The sequence below is a fragment of the Lissotriton vulgaris genome, chromosome 5 (genome assembly GCF_964263255.1).
Source record: "Lissotriton vulgaris chromosome 5, aLisVul1.2, whole genome shotgun sequence".
Classification (NCBI taxonomy): Eukaryota; Metazoa; Chordata; class Amphibia; order Caudata; family Salamandridae; genus Lissotriton; species Lissotriton vulgaris.
The window spans coordinates 741,893,195-741,916,571 of NC_141693.1; the positions used below are offsets into that span (position 1 = coordinate 741,893,195).

The 23,377-nt window shown below is 46.0% G+C and overlaps 1 protein-coding gene across 2 annotated transcripts in view; it reads right to left on the reverse strand.

Annotated features, from left to right (window-relative positions):
• Positions 1–8,462: 8,462 nt before the first annotated feature.
• AGMAT (agmatinase (putative)) overlaps positions 8,463–23,377 on the reverse strand; it is a 219,545-nt gene continuing 204,630 nt past the window's right edge. For both annotated transcript variants that reach the window (XM_086922181.1, XM_086922180.1), the window contains exon 7: positions 8,463–9,003. In XM_086922181.1, coding sequence (XP_086778307.1) covers positions 8,930–9,003 — 74 coding nt within the window. In that variant the 3' untranslated portion in view covers positions 8,463–8,929. The remainder of the gene's footprint in view (positions 9,004–23,377) is intronic.

Consider the following 23,377-nt stretch of genomic DNA (forward strand, 5'->3'; position numbering starts at 1 on the left):
TCCAGTCTCCACCTACATGCGTGGAGATTGAGCAGCGGCAGTTGAGGCCATTTGACTTGCCTCCTGGAGTCTGTGATGTGATTCTGGCGGCCAGGTGGCCCTCCACAAAATCGGTATACACTTGCAGGTGGAACACATTTGTGGCATGGTGCACAGCAAAGGCTGTGGATCCACTCTCTGCACCCCTTTCAGAGATTCTCCTCTTCCTTTTTTCTCTTGCCCAGCAGGGCTCTGCTCTGGGTACTATCAAAGCCTATCTCTCGGCCATTTCAGCCATCTTAAGGCCTCCTGATCAGCCTTCTCTTTTCAAGTCCCCTGTTGTAAATAGATTCTTGAAAGGCATCACTCACGTTTCCTCCTGTTCCCTTTGTGGTGCCTCAGTAGGACTTGAACCTTGTATTGACTCATCTGATGTGCGCTCCCTTTGAGCCATTTCATATCTGTCCCCTTCGTCTTCTGACTCTTAAAACTGCATTCCTGGTTGCCATCACCTCTGCCAGGAGATTGAGTGAGCTCCAGGATCTATCTTCTAAACCTCCTTTCCTCTTTGTCTGTCCGGACAAGGTTGTTCTGAAGACCCGTCCTTCTTTCCTGCCCAAGGTGGTTACAGCCTTTCATATCGGGCAGTCCATCACCTTGCCCACCTTCTTTCCGCCTCTGCATCCCTCGAAAGAGAGGCTCCACCGTCTGGACCCAAAACGTGTGCTCTCCTTCTATCTAGACCGCACACGCCAGTTCCGGGTGGACGACCAGCTCTTTGTTGGTTATGTGGGCGGTAAGAAGGGATGGGCGGTGCACAAGCGGACCATCTCTCGGTGGGTCGTCTTGTGCATCGAGGTTTGCTACTCCTCGGCGAAAAAGGAGCCTTCTGTGGGGCTGCGCCCCCATTTCACACGGGCCACGGCGGCTACTACTGCCCTGGGTCGGGGAGTCCCTTTGCAGGACATCTGTCAGGCAGCTACGTGGACCTCGCTGCACATGTTTGCTAGGCACTACTGCCTGGACAGTCAAGTCCGGAGAGATGGCTTTTTCGGCAGTTTTGTTTTCCGGGACTTTCTGGTGTGATCTTGGTTTGCAGACCCACCACAAGGGTTGGTATTGCTGGGGTATCTATTCTAAGGTAAGGAATCTAACACTAACCTGTTTCTTTCAGATGCACAAGTGACTTACCTTCGGTAATGATCTATCTGTAAGAAACAGTAGTTAGTGTTAGATTTCTTACCGCCCCACCCATCCTCCCCGTTCTGCGAACCGATATCTAGGGTTAAGGACATCCCTTTCAGGGCCCTAGTTTCAACGCACCAGTGTCAGTTTCTATCATGACACTACGTTCCTGGCCCGGAAAGCTATGTACAGAACTGACGTCAGCACGGGAGGGCGGCGTCTAAGTACTCCGACGACGTCATTCCGGCAAACACGATGCCGGTGACGGACGCGGAGCCGCAGACGACGCCTACCGACGCACAATGGTACTTGACGGAAACTTTACGGATCCAGCCTGACACCTGGGGATATTCTAAGGTAAGGAATCTAACACTAACTACTGTTTCTTACAGATATATCATTATCGAAGGTAAGTAACTTGTGCTTTACTGTTTTCATGGAGCATTAGTTGGTGATATTCAGATCTAGTTTAGAGAACCATTTGCATTTCGGTTCAGCCATCATTCCTTCATTGTCAGCGAGGTGGCCTTCATTTTTGCTTGCTTTACTTGCGAAGCTACTTAATCATGCCAATTTGTATAGCACCTTGGCTGATTAGGTTTGGTTGTTATAACCATGATATTTAGTTGTTAAACGGACCTTCTTGTGTCTGAGGGTGAATGGCTTGAGAGTTCTGTCAATGTGAGGTCTCACTCGTTTGGCTTTCAGGTATACTAAGCCTGAGAAGAGATGTTTTATAAATTCTCAGAATGTCATCAGTCTTGAATGTTTACGCAGTCATGGTGAAATGTTATTAGGTTTAGATCTTCTGGAGTATAGACGCTGTGTGGTGGTACCGCACCCAGGATCTGGAATGGCATCCCCAAATCCAACAGGACTGCCCGAATTTTCCAATTTAGGAAAGAGCTGCAGACACACCTCTGCATAAAGCATTACATCATAATGCTACAAAAATCTACTTTCACTCTTATAAACGAGCTAACCCTCTAATCACACTTAGACTGTGCCTTTGCCATGGACCCTTTGTGGAGCTTCACTGCCTTTTGGCTAGGTGTGCAGTGTTTCATCTGTAAAAAAAATAAGCTCCAGGGCCCTTCTCATGAGGCCACTGTAGCGTGCACCACCCGTTGTCATGCCAGCGCTGCCAATATCAATACAACGGTTAACCATCACACTCTTACAAGTATGAAAACACTGTAAGAATAGCTTAGGGGGCAGGTATTATTCCCTTTTAATGTCTATTGCATTAATAAACTACTGTTGTTGTGCCTATTTTTAAATTATTCAGCAACGCAACCATGTGGCAGGCTGTTAAAAGTGCCAATGTTGACAATTAAGTGTCAGTGCCGAGCACCGGAAACCACCAGCTCAAATTAAGCACTGGAATATCACATATATACATGAAGAACTTTGTGTATACACTGTCAACTCCATGGACTACTGTTGAACAGCCAGGAAAAGTGGTTTTAGCTGCTTGTATTTATATATTTTTTGATTGGTTTTGTCCAGTTTGGGCTGTGGCCTCAAGACTTTGAATTGTTCACAATCCATGATATTTGTTGATGCTCCCGTATAACTAAGAGGTATTGCTTTGAGCCCACTGATGCCTTTTGGATGCGCCTATCTGGGACTGGAGTTTTGTTCTAATAATATGATTAGGAAGATGTCCCCTCTTCAATTTTACCAGGAAGATCTGCAGACTGGAGTCCCACAGACACAATGTTTGTGCTGTTGAGCTCAGAGACATTCTCTTAATTGTTTTGAAATAGTCGGTGTCACTTTTCATCACCAATGTGGCATCCTGCAGGGAGGGGGAAGCATGCTAAATAGTTCTCATGCCCACATGACAGTCACAGTTTCCCTTAGGCTGGTTAAATGCAAGTGGAGTGTGCATGGAAAGCACAGGTTCCACAATTCTATTTTTTTCATTTTCCAGTTGCATTGTCCTCTGTCCTGAGGGCTTGACTAGAAGGATTTGGTATGGCATTTCACAGTCACTGTTTTTGATAGATGGGCTTGCAACGGTGGAAACACCCTGCACCATCACCTACAAGAGCCTGCCATACTGGTCATCATTAAGGTCTTCTTACATACCAAACTCATCTCCCTATGGTCTGAAAAAAATATGATCACATCACCCCCATCCTGATGGGAATCCACTGGCTCCTCTTGCCAGCTTGCACCATCTTCAAAACCAGAAGCACCATTTACAAAAGCCGTCATGACCTGCACCTCGCTTATCTGTCTGACAAGATCCCTATCTTGGGTGGCTGTTGGCTCAGCGTCAATGGGGACACCACCAGGATGGAGAAAAAAGGGTAAAAAAGAAAAAACTGGGGAATAGGTGCTATCTTTATTCGGTTTAAAACAAGTAAACCATAAAAGACCATGAAAACCTACTAAAATCATTAAGGCCACAGTTACAAATCAAGATCAATATAACAAATAAAAACACAATAATTCCATTTCAGAGTGCTGCTAAAAGCAATACAGACTTGCAAACAACCTTTAGGACCATTACATCAGTCTAAAATCATTGAATTTCTCACTTTGTTGTACAATTTAGAAAGCAAACCACAGGAAAACTAATTCTGAGATCAGTCAACATCTGCATATGCAACAAGGCGGGCTGGTATGTCTGAAATTACCCTCTGCCAGGTCGGTTTCAAATAGCGTTTACGTTCAGACAAAGAAAAGGGACATATAAGGACAAAGTGCATTGTATCTTGAGCTGAGCAACCATCGCACTGGCAACGAGTATCAAGTTAATTGTTTGCCAAGCCCTTGGGAACACGTCACAAATGATGTATTAGGTGAAACCTGAAACGAGTAAGCAGGAAATACTGGTTGACAGACAGCCCATAGGTGAGAAGAGACTCCAATAAGAACGAGGATTGAACTAAGATTGAAAACATAGTCAAAGCTCTAGATTCACTAGCTTCAAATTTTATTGCCATAAATTCCTCCCTGACCCAAATAATGTTAGCCTTCGTTATAGTTTCTGGGTGGCTGAAAAGGTCAGAGAGTCCAAGTTTGTGAATCCACTCCTTGACATGTTTGAGCCATGAGATTCTGTTGGCATAGTCACGGTTTAGACCATCTTTGACAATGACTCGATTGAGCTCAAGGTCCTTTTTGATCCAAACATAAAACCACAGGGACAAAGGGCAAAACTGAATTAGATTAGAAACCCAGCCAACAGCTAACTCTTCGTGGAAATGAAAAGAAGACATGCGACGAGGTAATAAAAGTAAACACTTTTAAAAAACTAGTCTTCTTTGATTAGTGTTAGAAGACACCTTTTCAAGAAGTCTGTGGTTTTTTACTTTGCTTCTAAAAATCGGCCAAAAGTGCGTGCCTGTAATGTTGAAAATGTATCACAATAAATATCTCACTAGTGCAACATATGGCTCTGCGATCTGGGGGTACTCAAATGTATTACCTCATTTATGCACCTAAGATTTGAAGCAACATCCCTGTATCCTTCAGAACCGCCTGAACCCTAATATACTTCAGGAAAGCATCATGCTGCAGTAGCAGACTTAAACCAGTTACCTCACTGATCACCTGTTGACAGTATCCTTGTCTTTGACCCTCTATAGTGCTTCCTAGATTTTGGCTAGGTTTGCGCTATACAAGTATCACATGCATACATATTCAGAAGTCCACCTGTGAGATTGGTTTGAGGCAGTTCCTGACTATTTGTATTCCTCCAACAGGAATGCTGGGTGAAGTTGGGAATCTCCTGTCAGGGGAGACTCGGAGAAAAGGCACAAAGACAGAAAGCCTTCCTGACTGAACCACCTCTTAATCTGTGGTCTGTAATGCTTTGTTGATGAATAACGCAGGAAGTGAGAATGAGTCTTCCCAACACTAGAGGAACACCCTGTCTCCTAACCTCAACACTGAACAGTCAAGCCAATTACAGAGGACTTCAGAAAGTATTCGGAGAAGCCCTGCAATGCAAAAACACTGGATGGGGTGTTCTCCAAACCTCTATTTTAAGTCCTAATCCAGTGCAGGGAATCCAAATGGATTCCTGTGTGGAACCAGCCACAAGTACCACGCACACTCCACACACAAACTACTGCACACGCATGGATTACACAGACACGTGTCTCATTCATGTCCCACATGGACGGACGGAAGGACCTGTTGAAGGGGAAAGGCAGATTAATCTGTACTATACTAGCCAGATGTGTCAAAACATGTATTGGCTTTTTTTCTTACTCTGGAAACTCTGTAAATATAATCTAAACAGAGAAATACAAACAATAGTCATAAAGAATATCCATCAAAACAATTAGATACATCTTTTGTATTCTTTTGAACGCTGTACATGAATCAGCAGGATAATGTAGATTTTCATGTGACCTACAAGAGACTATGATCAGTTTATACTGTAAAAGTACTGACTTCTTTTTTATCCACATCCTCTCCTTCGCTTCATAGTTAGCATCTTCACAGCCAAATAAGGTCTTAGCAATGCACAAGATTGTCGATTTACTGATTAATAGGATTTCTCTTACGTCCGGGCATTGAAGGTAAGTCGCAGGAACAATGGGCCTTCATCTATGTCAAGGATTATAATGGATTTCAGTCTAAGTTCTCTCCGGAGATTGTCAGGATAGTTGAACAAGCAACTCATCAACATGAGGGATGCATTTAAAGTTCCACCAATGTCCAGTTCCCATACTTGATATGTAAGTAAGTAAGTAAGTGCTTTATTGTACAGTTAATAAAAACCATTACAAGTAGCCATTGGAAAAATAAAAAAGAGCAGGTTGTAAAAAAAAAAAAAAGACAGAAAAGACAGTTAAAAAACAATTAAAAAGACAGAATAAAAAATTGGAAGTGGGGGAATGTCCATCCTCCGCGAGATACATATGTGTTTCTTAGAAAAGGAATTTGTGTATCTAGCCTGGGTCTTGCTCACTTGATATGGATTTGCAAATTGGCGCAAGCCACTCTGGAGGGCCCGTGCATAATTTAATGTGCTTCTACACACACGGTTGGTAGTGCACAGATAACTCTCGAGGGGTACTTCTCTGTCCTACACAATAGCTTCAACTTTCTCACACTTCTCCCATATAAGTAGTCAGCCATGAGATGCAAAATGGAAGCTGCACTGTCTGTGTTTTTCAAAGGCTCATGCATGAACGTCCATGAATGAATGATAACCTCCAGCATCACCGCAATTGTGATAAAGGAAGCAATACTGACAATTTGTGGGTAGGCAGACCTCCTTTTATACCCGGGCAACCGAAAAGGATCGCTAAATGCTGGGAGTTGTACTTCTCCCTTCAGATCTTGCATCATGCATCACATGCTGCCATAGCACCATCTCCACTCTCCAGCTAACACTGCTGCCATTCGGGGACCAGCAAGTACTTGTTTCCATTATTGCATTGTTTATGTGCTTCTTTGGCCCCTGTGACCACAACATGATCTGAGCATGTAGCACTGTGAGTCCACTGGTTGGTGCGGTGGCCTCGAGTTCATGGTGGAGGATGACAGCGCACATGATACTATCTCCTCATATAAGATCCTTTCTCAGTCTATGGTTGAGAGGGAAGCAAGAGCAGAAATCATCCACCAGTCATGGAGTGTGCTATCGAATACCCGCTCCCTCTAGTCATAAGAATTTCAAGAAACGAGAAACCAAAAATATTCACAAACGCCAATGGGATGTACGGTTTTTGGCTGTGTTGTTCTCTGGGTGACTAGCACTCAGCCTGGGAGGCAGATGAATTGAATTAATTATCATGAAAGTTTGGAAATTCAGTTTATAGCTGACTGAACTGATATGGGTCTGAATTTCCCACCTACAAATGATGGATGTATCCTGTTGCATGGATGAAAGGCTAAATTCTTGGTTGAAAGCCACAAGTTGGCATGGAGATGGCAAACCTAGTCTGGAAACCGTTCGCAATCAGCACATTTCCAGTAAGCAGGTTTTGATATTGCTTTGTTGTGCCTGCAACGCAAGAATCTTGGAAAAAGTTTGAGAGATGGCAAGATGCAGTGATCTTTGCCATCAGATCCTGAAAATACAAAATGCTAAATAGAGCAAAAATCTGTTTGAGGAATCTGTTCATGCCACTTGCAGTAGCAAAACTGAGGCATCTTGGCCTCTACAGAGTCTTACTTTGTTAAGCTCTCTTCCTCCTTGAATCCTGTACTGAATCAGTATGCACTTTGGCCGCCTAAGGATCAGTTGTCATATTTTCGCATTAGTGTTGACTGGGATAGATAAGGACAAAGTAAGTGGTTATCTGGTTTAAGAAGGCGTGACTGCTTCACATTGTGCTTCTGCATCTCTAATTCACGGTGTTGTTTGTACCCATCTGGGAAGAGTTTCTTAAAGAACGGGTTAGAAGTTGGTGTCAGCAAAGTTTCGTTGATGAAGAGTATGTTCACATTATTGATTGTGGCTAGGTCTACACTGTCTGCTGCATGTTTGATGGCTGACTCATAAACATGAGCATAAGTGTATGTGGGCAGTATAAGTGATTTATTGGTGAATCCTGGAAAGGGATGTGTCTGTGTATGTTGGTGTTATTTTTTTTCCGAGTGTCAAAGGGTGGCATGCACTATGGAGACAGGAAGGACAAACATTACCTCAGTAGAGTGGTGCAATGATCCTGAGCTACTATCTTTTCCCAGCGCTAACAGGTCCCAAACAGGAAGTCGCTCTTTAGCACTCTTTGCCCATTTCATGCAATGCTTATGATAGGATCTGTTTGGCGAGGCAGGTAACTGTGCAACAAATAATTACATGTCTTCTCTAAGCTTTAGAGTGAGACAACGTTTGTTAAAACTTGGTTGGCTGCGTTTGCGGATGAAGTTGCTTCCTCTCAATGCCCTCTAAAAGTCAACTCGTTTGGCTGCTGCATGACGTGTGATGGTAAAAAAACGTTTCTAATGAGTCCGTACCAGAATACTATAATTGGAAGTGTTAAAGTAATTTTTAGGAGTATGATAGTATACCACCACAGCTAAAAGATTAATCTGTATTCCATCAAAACGTTAAAAAGCTTTGAACACCTACTAAGAATGGGATTATAGAAGATGACCAATTTTAATTCGACAAAAAACCTGGGATTTGCAGAGACAATGTCCTTCCTACTCTACCCTAGCACCCACCACAACAACCTCACCCTGTCTGTTCAGAACTTTGATTAAAATGGTAAATGGAACTTGGCATTGTGGAAAGTAATGAATATTGGGATTATTTAAATAAGAACCGGTTTGAGCAAGTATAGATTCTGAAAAAAAACAGCCTACATTATTAATTATTTGTTGTCGATTTTTTTGATTCTCTGAAAGATTTGCATAAGTTGGATAGATATGAACTTGGATTTCAAATAAACCTAATGAAAATAAGGTATGTTTCTCAGGACGTGATGGCGCAACAACCAAAATGCTTCTGCATTGACATCCCTCTGCACTGCTCTTAAATCATAAGACAATGGTTTATTTGTTTTACAGTCTCGATGGCAGTCATTCGATAAAAACACGGCAGCAAGATTACAATGCTTGGAACTGTGCACATGTTCATCAAGCATTAGCAACATTTGGTAATGGGATCTACATTAACAAGGTTGTTAGGGACATCTTTTCTTCTTGTGTGGATCACAGCTCCGGTCACTTGATGGATTTAGGATTGTCTTGTTTAAGACCAGAAGAAAGTGATGTGGAAGTGCCAAAGGTGCGGTTGAATGTCTTTGTTGTCACATCTGGTGGGGCGATGGACCAGCAGCGCTCACAGCATTTTCACCCCCGGCAAAATGCACAACATCTCAAACAGGAGGTTGGCACCCATCAACGCAGTGTTACCTAGAATGACAAATCTCATATCACCATAAATGTTGTAAACTTTGTTTAGGCTTGTCACGGTGGTCTACAGACCTTAAACGCAAAAATATACAAAGATTAAACACATTCCTTTGGCAGTGCTTTTCTCATTCCCCTCAAACAAATTCCATTTTGCTTTGGTCTGTGGTTTTTATCATCGTGGACATATTTTAGCTTCTTGGTTAGAGGATTGGCTTCAAAGGATTAGCACTATTCGTGTAAGCGCTGGATACCTTATCGAGTGAGTAGCTGTGCTTTATAAATCTTGATTGATTGATTTATTGATATTGCTCTTCTGACTGGAAGCGCGAAGGACGTAGTGGGCCTTCTTGGGACTTAGTCCTGTTTTCGAAAAGCTTTCATAGATTCTCCAGTTATGTCATGTGGCTTAGGTCAGAGGGCATCTCTCTTGGTCATTGAACCCCCTTCTGCAGCTCCATTCTGTTTGAGCCGTTCACCTACCTACCTTGATGTCAAAATTTCACTCCCTTGCAACTTCTTTCCTCCAGGACGTCCACACCACCTTCTGACCCTTCCCATATACGCTCGTATCCAATCCACAGTTTCTGCACTCTCCCCTCATCCCTTGCCATGACCGAATTTCCAAGCCTCTTATTGTATCTCCTTCCTCATTCCACGTCCATTAACACCCCTTCTGGTTTGGTACTACCCCCTTTTTGCCCTTTCCTTTCCTTAATCAGCCCACTCTCACAATAACCTTCTTACCTGATGTGCACATATTGGTCCTGCAGATTCACATGGCTTTAAGTCAGGTCTTATGGACTGCATTTTATGCACCTTAAAGCTTCCTTGCAAAATGCCAAATGAGCTCAGGACGTGAGTCCTAAGTAACCGATGTTAGGCCGTTAAGAGGACGAGCAGCTTAATACTTCCACTCCCTCGCTGCTATCCACTCTAGTTGAAGCTGCGCCAAAGGAACAAAGGAGACAAGATAGCGGGAACTGCTGAAGATCAGGAAGGCAAGGGTTTTGAGCATCCTTAGCTCAAATAGTTTGTCCCATTTAAGGGTTTCCTTCCCTAGACCATCTGCTTTGTCACCCCAAACGTCGGAAATGACTGAGGCATTTAACAAATCCAACGAACATCCTCGCATCTTACCACACTGCACCGCACCACCTCATGTCACATCGTTCAAAACTACATCACAGCACACATGCTACTTTAAATAGGAGAATAATAGACAGACATCCTTATACTGCATCACAACATTCCATTAAAACACAGCATTTCACAATACACTGTATCTTAACACACCACGGTGCATCGAACGATACACAATACGACACTGCATTTGACCAGTTCATGCTACAACAGCCCACATTATAGGACAACACCCTATACAATATATTCCATCATTCCACACCCCTCAGGCTAGATCACATCAATTAAAACAAAACAAGGCATTGCGTTCCTCCTCCATAGTACTTAACATACCACATCATCTAAAATCACCTTGTCTCATAACACAGTACGCAAGCCAACACCACATCAAGCAGTCATAGCATACATCATTATACCACAAAGCCTGATACTTGGATACAAAGCCATTGCACTTCACACCATACAACATTTACATTTCTCTAAGGCCTGCCATACTGTACACCTCACAAAGAAAAGCCTGCTCAATGTCAATTGCAATCGCTACAAGGTAGTGGCATGGCAGACTTGAGGCCGCAATATGCTTGGTGGTACTGCTGCGGCATCACCAAGCATACTACAAAATTACTCCCCACCATCAGTTTCATGGCGGTGACCCCGCCATGAAACTGCTGGTGATAAGGAAATTAGGGGGCCCTATGGGAAACATCCTTTACATTGCGGTGAGTACACCGCAATGCAGTTCCAACGCAGCCATCACAATGCAAGTCGATACATCGACCGGCGCTGGATGGCGCTATAACCTAAGGAATAGTGAGATTTACTATTTTCGATACATCGACTGGCGCTGGATGGCGCTATAACCTAAGGAATAGTGAGATTTACTATTTCAACACCTTTCCTACTGTACGTAGACTAGTTTTGGAATAGTTAATCTTAGTCAAGTCAAGTCAAGTCAAAGAATTTATATAGCGCACTACATACCCAGCGGGTTTCAAGGCGCTTAGGAAGGGGAGGAGGATTACTTGTCAAATATCCACGTTTTAAGTTGCTTTCTGAATGCTAAATGGTTCTGGGTAAGGCGCAGGTAAGCGGGGAGTGAGTTCCATGTTTTAGCAGCCAGGTATGAAAAGGATCTGCCTCCCATGGTGGTCTTGTTGATGCGAGGTACAGTGGCGAGGGCTTGGCTGGAAGAGCGTAGTTGGCGGGAGGGGGTGTAGAAGGACAGTCGTGAGTTGAGGCATTCTGGACCGATGTCGTAGAGTGATTTGTGTGCGTGGGTAAGCAGTCGGAAAGTGATCCTCTTATTGACGGGTAGCCAGTGGAGGTCTTTAAGGTGACCAGAGATGTGTTCGCTGCGTGGGATGTCTAGTATGAGTCTGGCTGAGGCGTTTTGGATTCGGTGGAGTTTCTTCTGGAGTTTTGCGGTAGTACCTGCGTAGAGGGTGTTTCCATAGGCCAGTCGGCTCGTGACCAGAGCGTGGGTGACTGTTTTCCTTGTTTCGGAGGGGATCCAGCGAAATGTTTTTCTGAGCATGCGAAGAATGTTGAAGCAGGAAGAGGATACGGCGCTGACTTGTCTGTTCATTGAGAGTGAAGAGTCCAGGATGACGCCTAGGTTCCGTGCGTGGTCTGTCGGGATGGGAGCTTTTCCGAGGGCTTCCGGCCACCAGGAGTCGTCCCATGCGGAGGGGGATGTGCCTAAGATGAGGACTTCTGTTTTGTCTGAGTTCAGTTTCAGACGGCTTTGTTTCATCCATTCGGCGACTTCTTTCATTCCTTCGTGTAGGTTAGTTTTGGCGGTGCTGGGGTCATTGGTGAGAGAAAGGATCAGTTGAGTGTCATCCGCGTAAGAGATGATGTTGAGGTTGTGTTGGCGTGCGATGGCCGCGAGGGGGCTCATGTATACGTTGAAGAGGGTGGGACTGAGAGAGGATCCTTGTGGTACGCCGCAGATGACTTCAGAGGCCTCGGACTTGAATGGTGGAAGGCGGACTCTCTGGGTTCTTCCGGTGAGGAACGAGGTGATCCAATCAAGTGCTTTTCCTTGGATTCCGATGTTATTGAGGCGTTGTAGAAGGGTGCTGTGGCAGACTGTGTCGAATGCTGCAGAGAGGTCAAGGAGGATGAGGGCGACTGTGTCTCCATTGTCCAGTAGAGTATGAATGTCGTCTGTTGCTGCGATGAGGGCGGTCTCAGTGCTGTGTTTTGCCCGGAAGCCAGATTGTGAGGGGTCGAGGGATTTGTTGGCTTCGAGGAAGGCGGCGAGCTGGTTGTTGACTGCTTTCTCGATGACTTTGGCCGGGAATGGAAGCAGCGAGATGGGGCGGTAATTTTTGAGTTCGGTGGGGTCCGCTGTGGGTTTTTTCAGAAAGGCGGTGAGTTCAGCGTGTTTCCAGTCTTCCGGGAAGATGGCGGAGTTGAAGGAGCAGTTGATGACGTCTCGGAGGTGCGGTGCTATGACGGAGTCTGCTTTGTTGAAGATGTGGTGAGGACATGGGTCTGTGGGGGATCCTGAGTGGATGGAATTCATCAGGCGGATGGTGTCCTCAGTGGAGATTGGGTTCCAGTCGTTGAGGGTGTTCACGGGGGGAAGATGATCAGCAAATGGTAGGGTGGGTTGGTTTCCGGGTTGGTTGTCAAAGCTGTTGTGGATGTCTGCAATCTTGTTGTGGAAAAATGAGGCTAGGGAGTCGCAGAGGGTTTGAGAGGGGGTGATGTCGTTGGCCGAGGGATTGGAAAATTCCTTGATGATGTTGAAAAGTTCCTTGCTGTTGTGAGCGTTGTTGTCAAGTCGAACCTTGAATGCTGTTTTCTCGGCTTTTCGGATTAGTTGGTGGTGAGAGCGGATGGCGTTTTTGAAGGCGTCCTTGGTGCTGGTGGTTGGGTCTTTTTTCCAGGCCTTTTCAAGGGAACGGCAGAGTTTCTTGGACTTCTTGAGATCATCGTTGAACCATGAGGCCTTCTTGCTGCCAGGTTTGTTTTGACGTTTTTTCAGAGGTGCTAAGGTGTCAGCGGTGTTGGATAACCATAGGGTGAGGTTGGTGGCGGCTTCGTTAGCGTTGGAAGAGAGTGCTGGGGTGTTTTGAAGGAGCGATGCGGAGATTTGGTCCGTGGTGATTTTGTTCCAGTTTCTTTGCAGGGTAGGTTGGAGGTGGGTGCTGGGTTTTGGTTTGTTGTAGGTGAAGTGAACGCATCTGTGGTCAGTCCAGAGGAGGTCCGTAGTGTGGCTGAAGGAGACATGGTTGCTGGATGTGAAGATGGGGTCGAGTGTGTGACCTGCGATGTGAGTGGGGGAAGTGACTAGTTGTTTAAGTCCAAGGTTGGCGAGGTTGTCCAAGAGGGTGGTGGTGTTGCGGTCGTTGATCTTTTCGAGGTGAAAGTTGAGGTCTCCCAGAAGGATGTAGTCTTTCGAGGGGAGCGCGTGTGGGGTGATGAAGTCCGTGATGTCTTCGCTGAATTTTGCGCGGGGTCCTGGTGGTCTGTAGAGGAGGGTGCCTCTGAGTGTGGTTTTGGGGTCGATGTGGATCTGGAAGTGAAGGTGTTCGGAGTTGGCGAGGTTGGCGTCAGAGCTGGTTGATATGCGGATTGATTTCTTATGGACGATAGCGATTCCTCCTCCTGTGTGGCTGGTACGGTCTTTGCGAGTGATCTTGTAGTCTTCAGGGATGGCAATGGTGATGTCTGGTGCGGAGGAAGCATTCATCCATGTTTCCGTGAGGAAGGCGATGTCCGGAGAAATGGTGTCTAGTAGATTCCATAGGTCAATGGCGTGTCTGTGGACCGATCGGGTGTTGAGAAGGATGCATTGCAGGTGGTTGGGGTCGGGAATCTGTGACGTGGTTGTAGCGGAGATGTTGTCTCCTAAGTCCAGTGCCCTACAGTGCAAGTCGTTGTAACGACTTGCCTTGTAAAAACTGCGATGTAACATACCGCCATCATTTTGATCGCGTTGTTACATCACATATTCGCTCCTGTTGCCTCGGTCCTGCAGGTGGGCACATTGTGTGTCTCTCTGTCGGTATGCACCCTCAGTTTCAGGATGGCATGACATTACAGTCCAAGCTATGCTGGAAGGCTCTGTGGATGGCCCGCAGCGCTGCTTTACTAAGGCTCTCCTATGAGCCATTGAAAGGAAGCGACATGGGCCAGCCGCAGCAGGACCGCCTGCCGGATTTGCAATTGTAATCAGGCATGGGGTGTGTGGACGGCTTTTGTGGTCCTGGAGTGGTGCTGCAGAATGGCGGCCTGCTCTATGACTGCCAAAGTTGTAACCAGGCCCTTACTGTTCACATTATGCAGTGTGCCCTTTTGAAACTTCCACTGAGTGGAGATCTACTGAGACACTGACTTTATAATGTGTTGGGGTTTGGTTTAGCACTTTCTGACCTTTTGTAACTCCCAAAGTGAAACATGCTAAAAACGTGCTAATGCTAAGATGGATGGCTCAAGAATGGATCAGAACATATTCCCTTAGACGCAGTGCTGCTACATCTGCGCTGATGAGAGAGGTGGCCTGTTTTGTGTGCAGACCCACGCTTTTATTGTTAATACTGTTTTGGACACCTGTCATGTTGCTACATTTTTTCATCCATTCATTTCAGGAGGGAGAGAGAGACGGAGAGGGAGAAAAAAAGGAAATGTAATTGTCCACCTTAAGTTAGATCGGACTCTGTCAGGCCCTTCCTCATTGGCCCCGACTCTGCTGAGCAGTCGGAGGAAGCTTTCAGTCTACGGAGTCAATGGAGTCTCCGTTGACAGAAAGCTGGTGGCCACCGACCCAAACTACAAACCAGCCCTTCACATACGAGGCACAGTTTGACCGTGCAGTCTTCCATCCTATTACGGTTCAAAGAACTATGACTGCGATCCGCAGTCCTGTTCTGTTTGTGCATGCTGCTTTTGAAGATGAAACACTTTTAAAATGAATGATCTGTGGTACGAATACATCGTCATTTCATGTTTATTGATGAGGAATACTTCTCATAAATGTATCACTGCCCTCCTGTCCCCTCTCTCTGGTATTTGAGTCTCTGTTTGAGACACGTTTTTCCAGGAGAGTTAGTCTCTGTGTTCTGTGGACCAGACAAATTGGAGGATAGTGGCAATGCAGAGGCGTGCACATTGAAAACCTCACACACGATCTCTAGTTAAATGCTTCTCAGCTCCATGGTTTAGAGCCTTTCTGTTGAAATTTTGCATCCCATGTGAGGCTTGTTATGTTTTATTTGTCATGTATTCATTTGATGATATTTCTTAATTTGGAATCAGCAGAAAACTAGGCTATCGATTTGAAAGGTCAGTGATACTTTATTTGGGAGTAGTCTATTTTTTCTACCAAGTTCTTCATTTTGGCTAAAGTTGATCTTTGTGACTTATGTATGTTTAGGACACTGCTGTAAATACCTTTGATTGGGGTGAAGTATTATATAGATGGAGTGGAGTGTAGGTGTGATTTGGACTTGTCCGTAAGCTTAGCAGGAAGTGGGGGAACAGTGTACAATTTTAATGCGTACTGTACAGTGAAGGGTGTTTTTGGTCGGATGATAGCATGTATTTAGGTGAAGGTGTCGATACATTTTTTGAAGCGCAATGAGTTTTTGTTGGTGGTGCGCCATTATATTCCTGGTTGAGATGGTATGCTTGCTTAATGGGTGTGGATGGGTGTTTTCCAGAAAGGTTGATACATGTACCACTGATTAGATTTTTCATCTATTTTTATATATATACTCTCTATTTTTACTATCATATTTGGTGTGGCTATGTCTTTAGTTAAAATAGAGGGCATTGTTGAAGGGGTGCGTAGTGTATGTTTGGCGAGGAAGCCCTAATGGAATAGATGGAGTCCTTGGTGACATGTGTGGGGGGGTGCTGCCAACAAACACAGCAAAACAAGCAATTACATACCCTCGTTCACAGTTGCTAATGATACATGTCAACCAGTGGCACTAGTACCATCTCGGTGGTGTCATGTGGCCTAAATCCTGACCAATGTGCACCCCGATGCAGATGAAGATGTAGAGTATTTTGGAACTGCCATGGAAACATGCTCTCTTTCAGTTCAGTTCATACGTCTTTATTTCGAGATATTTAATCATAAAAGACATTCTAAAATACACTCTACTCTTGACTATATACAACATATACCCTACATAGTAATAAAAACATTAAAACTAATTGATTAAACCTTGTATACATATATTGATTTCAACACACAGATATTCACTAGATAGTGTGTAAAACATATCACATAAACTAAATAAATAGGATGGATAAAACATGATTAAATTTGCAGTTAAAGACGTACTAAATGTATGTTACAAATAAAAACAATCAATTTGTCAACTCTTTTGTGGGTACCTGTCTCTAATTATCTATGCCCACCCCAAGAATTTTGCTACCGCTATAGCCACAATTTCTGAAGTATTAGTCCTCAAAAGCCATAGCTCCTCCAGACCCACTGTGTACTCATTTTAATACAAATTGGTTTTAACCATTTTCTCTGGGGGGCTAGCTAAGCGGGGCAAGCAAAGAAAACATGGCCTATTGGCTCTTTTTGGTCCCTACCCCAAGGGCAATACTCTAAAGACTGGCCACGCCATTTATTTGTAAATGATCTCAAGGGTAGCGTACCGACCCTAAACTGGTGATATAGCTTTCTATCGCTACTCCTAGTGATGACATCCCAATATTCCTCCAGTGAGGGATCGGTCTTGTGGTCCAAAAGCTTACCAGTTAGAGAGGTGGGATCTATCTGGACAATCAGTTGATGTCTTACGGTCGCCCAATAAAGTGCTTTAAATTCTTTTTTAGAAGGAAAAGCATTATTTCCAGGGGCCAACCACAGCTGACTAATGCCCATATTTCCCAATATAGATTTTACATTTCTGAACCAGGGTAGATTACTTGATCCCACAATAGATCTGAGATCTGTAATTTCATTGGCAAAGGGTGCCAGTTCTGGAGTTGTCCATATCCTCCTCCACAATGCTACCATCCTAAACCGCGAAACATCATCAGTAGAATGACAGCCCAAGTCAAGTAACAAAGGTTTCATAGGGCTAGATTGGTAGAGGCCGACCAGGTTGCGAAGGAATTTATTTTGAACTCTAACTAACAAGGATAGGTCCGAAAAACCCCATAAGTCCGCACCGTACAGGATTGCTGAACTTATTTTAGCATTATATATTTTTAATGCAGGCGCTATTCGCTTAGTTAGTGAAGTTTTTTGTTCCTTGCCTGATTGTGCTGGTACCACTGCCCATAGCGTCTGCCCCAATCTTGTCCTGTTTCTGTTTTGTTTTCACTGCCATTTTGTTTGTTGTGCCTCGTAGCCAGCCTCTCCACCCCGCTCCCACCTCCCAGCTGCTCCTCCCTCCCACGGACTGATTAGGCTCATCCCGTTGAAAGCACCGCTGTGACCTCTCTGACTCTGTGAGAAGCGGTCGCTCCCCACGCTCCCTGCCTGGATATCACATCGCTTGGCTCTCACTGCTTGCCTGTAAAAATATTGCTGCTTGGGTATCGTAGCGCTTGTTAGCATTACTCGCAAAGATCTTGTGCCTGCTATTGTCTTGTCCTTTGCTCGCATTTAATTTGTGGCGCTCGCATTGCTGGACTTTAAAATTAATAATTATTGCCTGATTGTGCTGGTACCACTGCCCATAGCGTCTGCCCCAATCTCGTCCTGTTTCTGTTTTGTTTTCGCTGCCATTTTGTTTGTTGTGCCTCGTAGCCAGCCTCTCCTCCCCGCTCCCACCTCCCAGCTGCTCCTCCCTCGCACCGCCCCCCTCCACTAGCCACTTATGACAGATGCATTTGCGCGCAGCGGACGCGCCCCAAAGGTGCGCCAAAGGTAAGCCCGTCTACGCCCGTCCGCGCCTGGACCGCGCCCAGGGCCAGACCCCCTGTCCCCCGCAATATCCTCCCTGCCCGTATAACGTACGACGCCGCAACCCTCTCAGCCCTAAACCCCGGTCGCCCGCCTAACTGCTACCAAGCAGCCCCAAGACACACCCATGGATCCTTCGCCTGCCACTCCTGCAAGTTCGAATGCACCAGGACCCAAACCAAATCCACAATCTCCAAACAGAGCTCCGACACTAACCACCTAAAATGCATCCTGCTCAACACCCGCTCGGTCCACAGACACTCCATCGAACTCTGGAACCTACTCGACACTACATCGCCGGACATCGCCTTCCTTACAGAAACCTGGATGCACACCTCATCAGCTCCCGACATCGCCATAGCCATCCCGGACGGCTACAAAATCCTCCGAAAGGACTGCACCAACCAAACAGGAGGAGGAATCGCCATTGTCCATAAGAACACCATCCGCGTCACAACCAGTTCCGACGATAACCTCACTACCGCCGAACACCTTCACTTCCAGATCCACACCGACCCCAAGAGCACACTCAGAGGCACCCTCATCTACAGACCACCAGGACCCGCACACAATTCAGCGAAGACATCGCTGACTTCATCAGCCCACATGCCCTCCCCTCAGAGAGCTACATTCTACTGGTAGACCTCAACTTCCACCTGGAAAAGAAAAACAACAGCAACACCACCACCCTCTGGACAACCTGGCCAACCTCGGACTCGAACAACTTGTCAATACCCCCACCCACTATGCCGGACACACGCTCGACCCAATCTTCACCTCCAGCAAGCACATCTCCTTTGATCACACCACAGCTCTCCATTGGACGGACCACAGCTGCGTTCACTTCAACTACAAAAAAACCACGACCCACAACCCCCCACAACCTATTCCCTGAAGAAACTGGAACAAAATTACCACCGACCACCTCCTCACATCGCTTCACCAAAACCCTCCTGCCAAATCATCGGACCCAAACCAAGCAGCCACCAACCTCACACAATGGATCACCCACAGCGCCGACGAACTAGCACCCTTGAAAAACCCTCAAATCAAGCAAGGTAGCAAAAAAGCCCCCTGGTTCAACGATGACCTTAAGAAATCCAAGAAGTTCTGTCGTACCCTCGAGAAAGCCTGGAGAAAAACCCAACCACGGACAACCTGGCCACCTGCAAGAACGCCACCCGCAAACACCACCAACTGATCCGATCCACCAAGAAATCAGCATTCAAGGATCGACTTGATAACAACGCCCAAAACAGCAAGGAACTATTCAACATCGTCAAAGAATTTACCAACCCCACCGCCGGCACCAACGACATCACTCCCTCCCAACACCTCTGCGACTCTCTATCCTCCTTCTTCCACAACAAAATCGTCGACATACATAACAGCTTTGAAAACCAGTCCGAAGACCAGTCCACTCCACCCACCTCCGAACCAAAACCGCACTCTAACAACCTTAGCGCCTGGAACCCAATCACCACTGAAGACACCATCCGCCTGATGAACTCCATCCATTCAGGATCGCCAACCGACCCATGTCCCCACCACATTTTCAACAAAGCAGACTCCATTATCGCAGCCCATCTCCGCGACGTCATCAACTGCTCCTTCAACTCCGCCACCTTCCCGGAAAGCTGGAAGCATGCCGAACTCAGCGCCCTTCTGAGGAAACCTACAGCAGACCCCACTGAACTTAAGAACTACCGCCCCATCCCGCTCCTCCCATTTCCTGCCAAAGTCATTGAGAAAGCCGTCAACAATCAGCTCGCCGCCTTCCTTGAATCCAACAAATCCCTCGACCCCTCACAGTCCGGCTTCCGAGCCAAACACAGCACTGAAACCGCCCTCATCGCAGCAACAGACGACATTCGAACTCTACTGGACAACGGAGAGACTGCCGCCCTCATCCTACTTGACCTCTCCGCAGCCTTTGACACAGTCTGTCATAGCACCCTCATACAATGCCTCAACAACATCGGAATACAATGAAAAACATTAGACTGGATAATCTTGTTCCTCGCCGGAAGAACACAAAGAGTCCGCCTCCCCCCTTTCAAATCAGAGGCCACCGAAGTCATCTGCGGCGTACCACAAGGATCATCACTCAGTCCCACCCTCTTCAACGTATACATGAGTCCCCTCGCATCCATCGTGCGCCAACACAACCTCAACATCATCTCCTACGCAGACGACACCCAGCTGATCCTCTCACTCACCAAAGACCCAAACACCACCAAAACCAACTTACACGAAGGAATGAAAGAAGTAGCCGAGTCGATGAAGAACAGCCGTTTAAAACTAAATTCGGACAAAACGGAAGTCCTCATCCTAGGTTCATCCCCCTCTGCCTGGGACAACTCATGGTGGCCACCGGCCCTGGGAACCGCACCCATACCTACGGATCATGCACGTAACCTGGGCTTCATCCTGGACTCCTCCCTCTCGATGACCAGACAAGTCAACGCCGTCTCATCATCATGTTTCAACATCCTACGCATGCTCAAAAAAATCTTCCGCTGGATCCCCACCGAAACAAGAAAGACGGTCACCCACACACTGGTCACAAGCCTTCTGGATTACGGAAATACCCTTTACGCTGGAACCACAGTCAAACTACAGAAAAAACTCCAACGCATCCAAAACGCCTCAGCCAGACTCATACTGGACATCCCCCGTCAAGCTCACATTTCGGGTCACCTGAAAGACCTCCACTGTCTCCCCATCAACAAGAGAATAACGTTCCGTCTCCTTACCCACGCACACAAAGCCCTCTAAGACCTAGGACCCGAATGCCTCAACACGCGACTGTCCTTCTACACCCCCACCCGCCATCTACGATCGTCCAATCAAGCCCTCGCCGATATTCCGCGCATCCTTAAATCCACCATGGGGGGTAGATCCTTCTCCTACTTAGCGGCCAAAACCTGGAATTCTCTCCCCACCCACCTCCGCCTTACACAAAACCACCTCTCCTTCAGAAAGCAACTAAAAACTTGGATATTCGAGAAGTAAAGCACCCCCCCTCCCTCAAGCGCCTTGAGACCCTCTGGGTGAGTAGTGCGCTATACAAATGTCTGAACTTGAACTTGAACCTTAATTAGGCACTCAGTTAGTTGGGCAAATTTCAAGCAGAGTGCATCAAGCTGCGTTTTCCATCTAAGCCTATTTTCTAAAACAACCCCTAAGTAGGTCACAACTTCTACCTGCTCTAGCTCGATACCATTCATGCTAACATGACCCTTCAACGGCCTGTTTTTGGTTAGTACCATGAATTTGGTTTTGCTCACGTTGACCTGAAGGTTATTATGTTTACAGAAATCCTCAAACTTATTTAATGCTGTTTGAAGTCCCTTCTGTGTTTTAGATAGGATGAGGGTGTCATCTGCGAAGATAAGGAGCGGAAACTTTGATGCAGGGGCATCAGTTGGTGTGTCTATAAAGTACTGCACAACTCGGTTGATAAATAACAGAAACAGAGTCGGAGCAAGAACACACCCCTGACGGACACCACGAGTAACAGGGAATCGCTCAGTAACCTGCCCCTGCCTACCCCATCTAACCTGCGCAAAGTATGCCTCGTGTAATCTTATTACTAAATCCAAAAGTTCACAAGGCATTCCCATTTTTCCTAGTGCAGCCCATAACTTATCTCTTGGGACGAGATCGAAAGCAGATTTGAGATTTACAAATGCTGCATAAATAGTTCCACCACCCAAGAACACCACTTTCCAGTATATCAGAATAAATCTAAACACCTGGTCGATTGTACTGACACCGGATCTAAAGCCAGCCTGCATGGGGGATAGAATGTTCTCAGTATCCATCTAGACCTGGATTTTGGCCAACACCATCCTAGCTAAGATTTTCTGAATTGCATCTATTAAGTTAATGGGGCGATAATTTCTCTGGGCCGAACGATCCCCCTTTTTCAATATTTGTAATATTTCAGCCCCTCACCAGGAATCCGAGATCGGAGCCCCATTCGCGATGGCATTGGCTAGTATCGTAATATAAAGCACCCATTTCAACAAATCATACTTAAATAAGTCGGCCAAGATGCAGTCCATACTTGGGGCTTTACCGGCTTGAACCAAACCCAGTGCAATCTCTGCGTCTTTGTTCTCAAACACTAACGGAGGTCGTGACGTCAGTAACGTTGGGGAGAGGATGGCTGAAACACTCGCAGATTCTAACTTAAGGCCCCTAAACGGGGACGCGATGTGATCAACTCAATCCTCGGCAGAGACATGGTTCCCCGGGATTTGCGAATCCAGGTTCCTACCCCATTTAACACCCTGCCAGAACCTGATCTGATTTGAAGACTTACTTGCCTCATATAAGTCCTGCCAGCGACTGTCATCCCAATCTTTCTTAGCCTCCCTTTGGGCCTTTGTGTACTCCAGCCTTGCCGTCCCAATATCGACAACCACTCTGGATTTTATGGCTTTATCCAGTGAGCTATGAGCCTGTTGGCACGATTTATTGTACATTTGTTCACTGATTTTAATACCAGAACTTTCCCGGGTTTATGAGTTTTGGTGAAGAGTGATTTCAGGGTACCAAAAAGCTGCTCATGGAGTACACTTATATGCACTGAGTGGTCCAGGGGATCGCCCAGTGCCTGAAAGGCACACAAGGTAGATGAGACTTCGTGGGAGATCCTATCTAAAATAGCGGGGTCTTCTACTACCCTACCCCACCGAACCCTACGTCTATCATTAGTTAGGATGGCCTCTGCTGTGACGCACTCGGTTGCTCTAAAGCTCCCTGGGCTATCCTCAAGTTTTAAACTTAAAACCAACGGATTGTGGTCACTCTCGGGACGAGCGGAAATTAACATGTCCTCAAGTAGCGACCAATACTCAACTTTAATTAAAATATAATCAATTCGACTTGTGCTAAAACCATTGTCGAATGTTGCCCGGCCTATTTATCAGAATGTGAACGGCCATTAACCACTCTCAGCCCCCACTCAAGGCACAATCCCAGCCAATGAAGTGCTGCCTCAGTCCCCTTCTTAATTAGATTTAAATCAAGGTGTGTGACTTTCCATAACGCATCTTCTTCTGCATAGATGTCCTCTCCCTCACATAAAAGGGGTTCAAAAGTACAGTTGAGGTCCCCAGCCACAACTATGAACTTATCTCTCCCAATAAGGTTGAGGTAGAGATAGAGCTCGTTAATGATCGTCGGACTCCACCCTCGGGGGAGGCCACGTGCATAAATATTAACAATAAAAATCTCCTGATGATCTTTCCTTGTGAGCTTAATCCCAAGAATATCTGGGTTGTGCACTAACACTTCTGTAGGCTTATAGCTAAGAGACTGCCTCACCCAAATGGT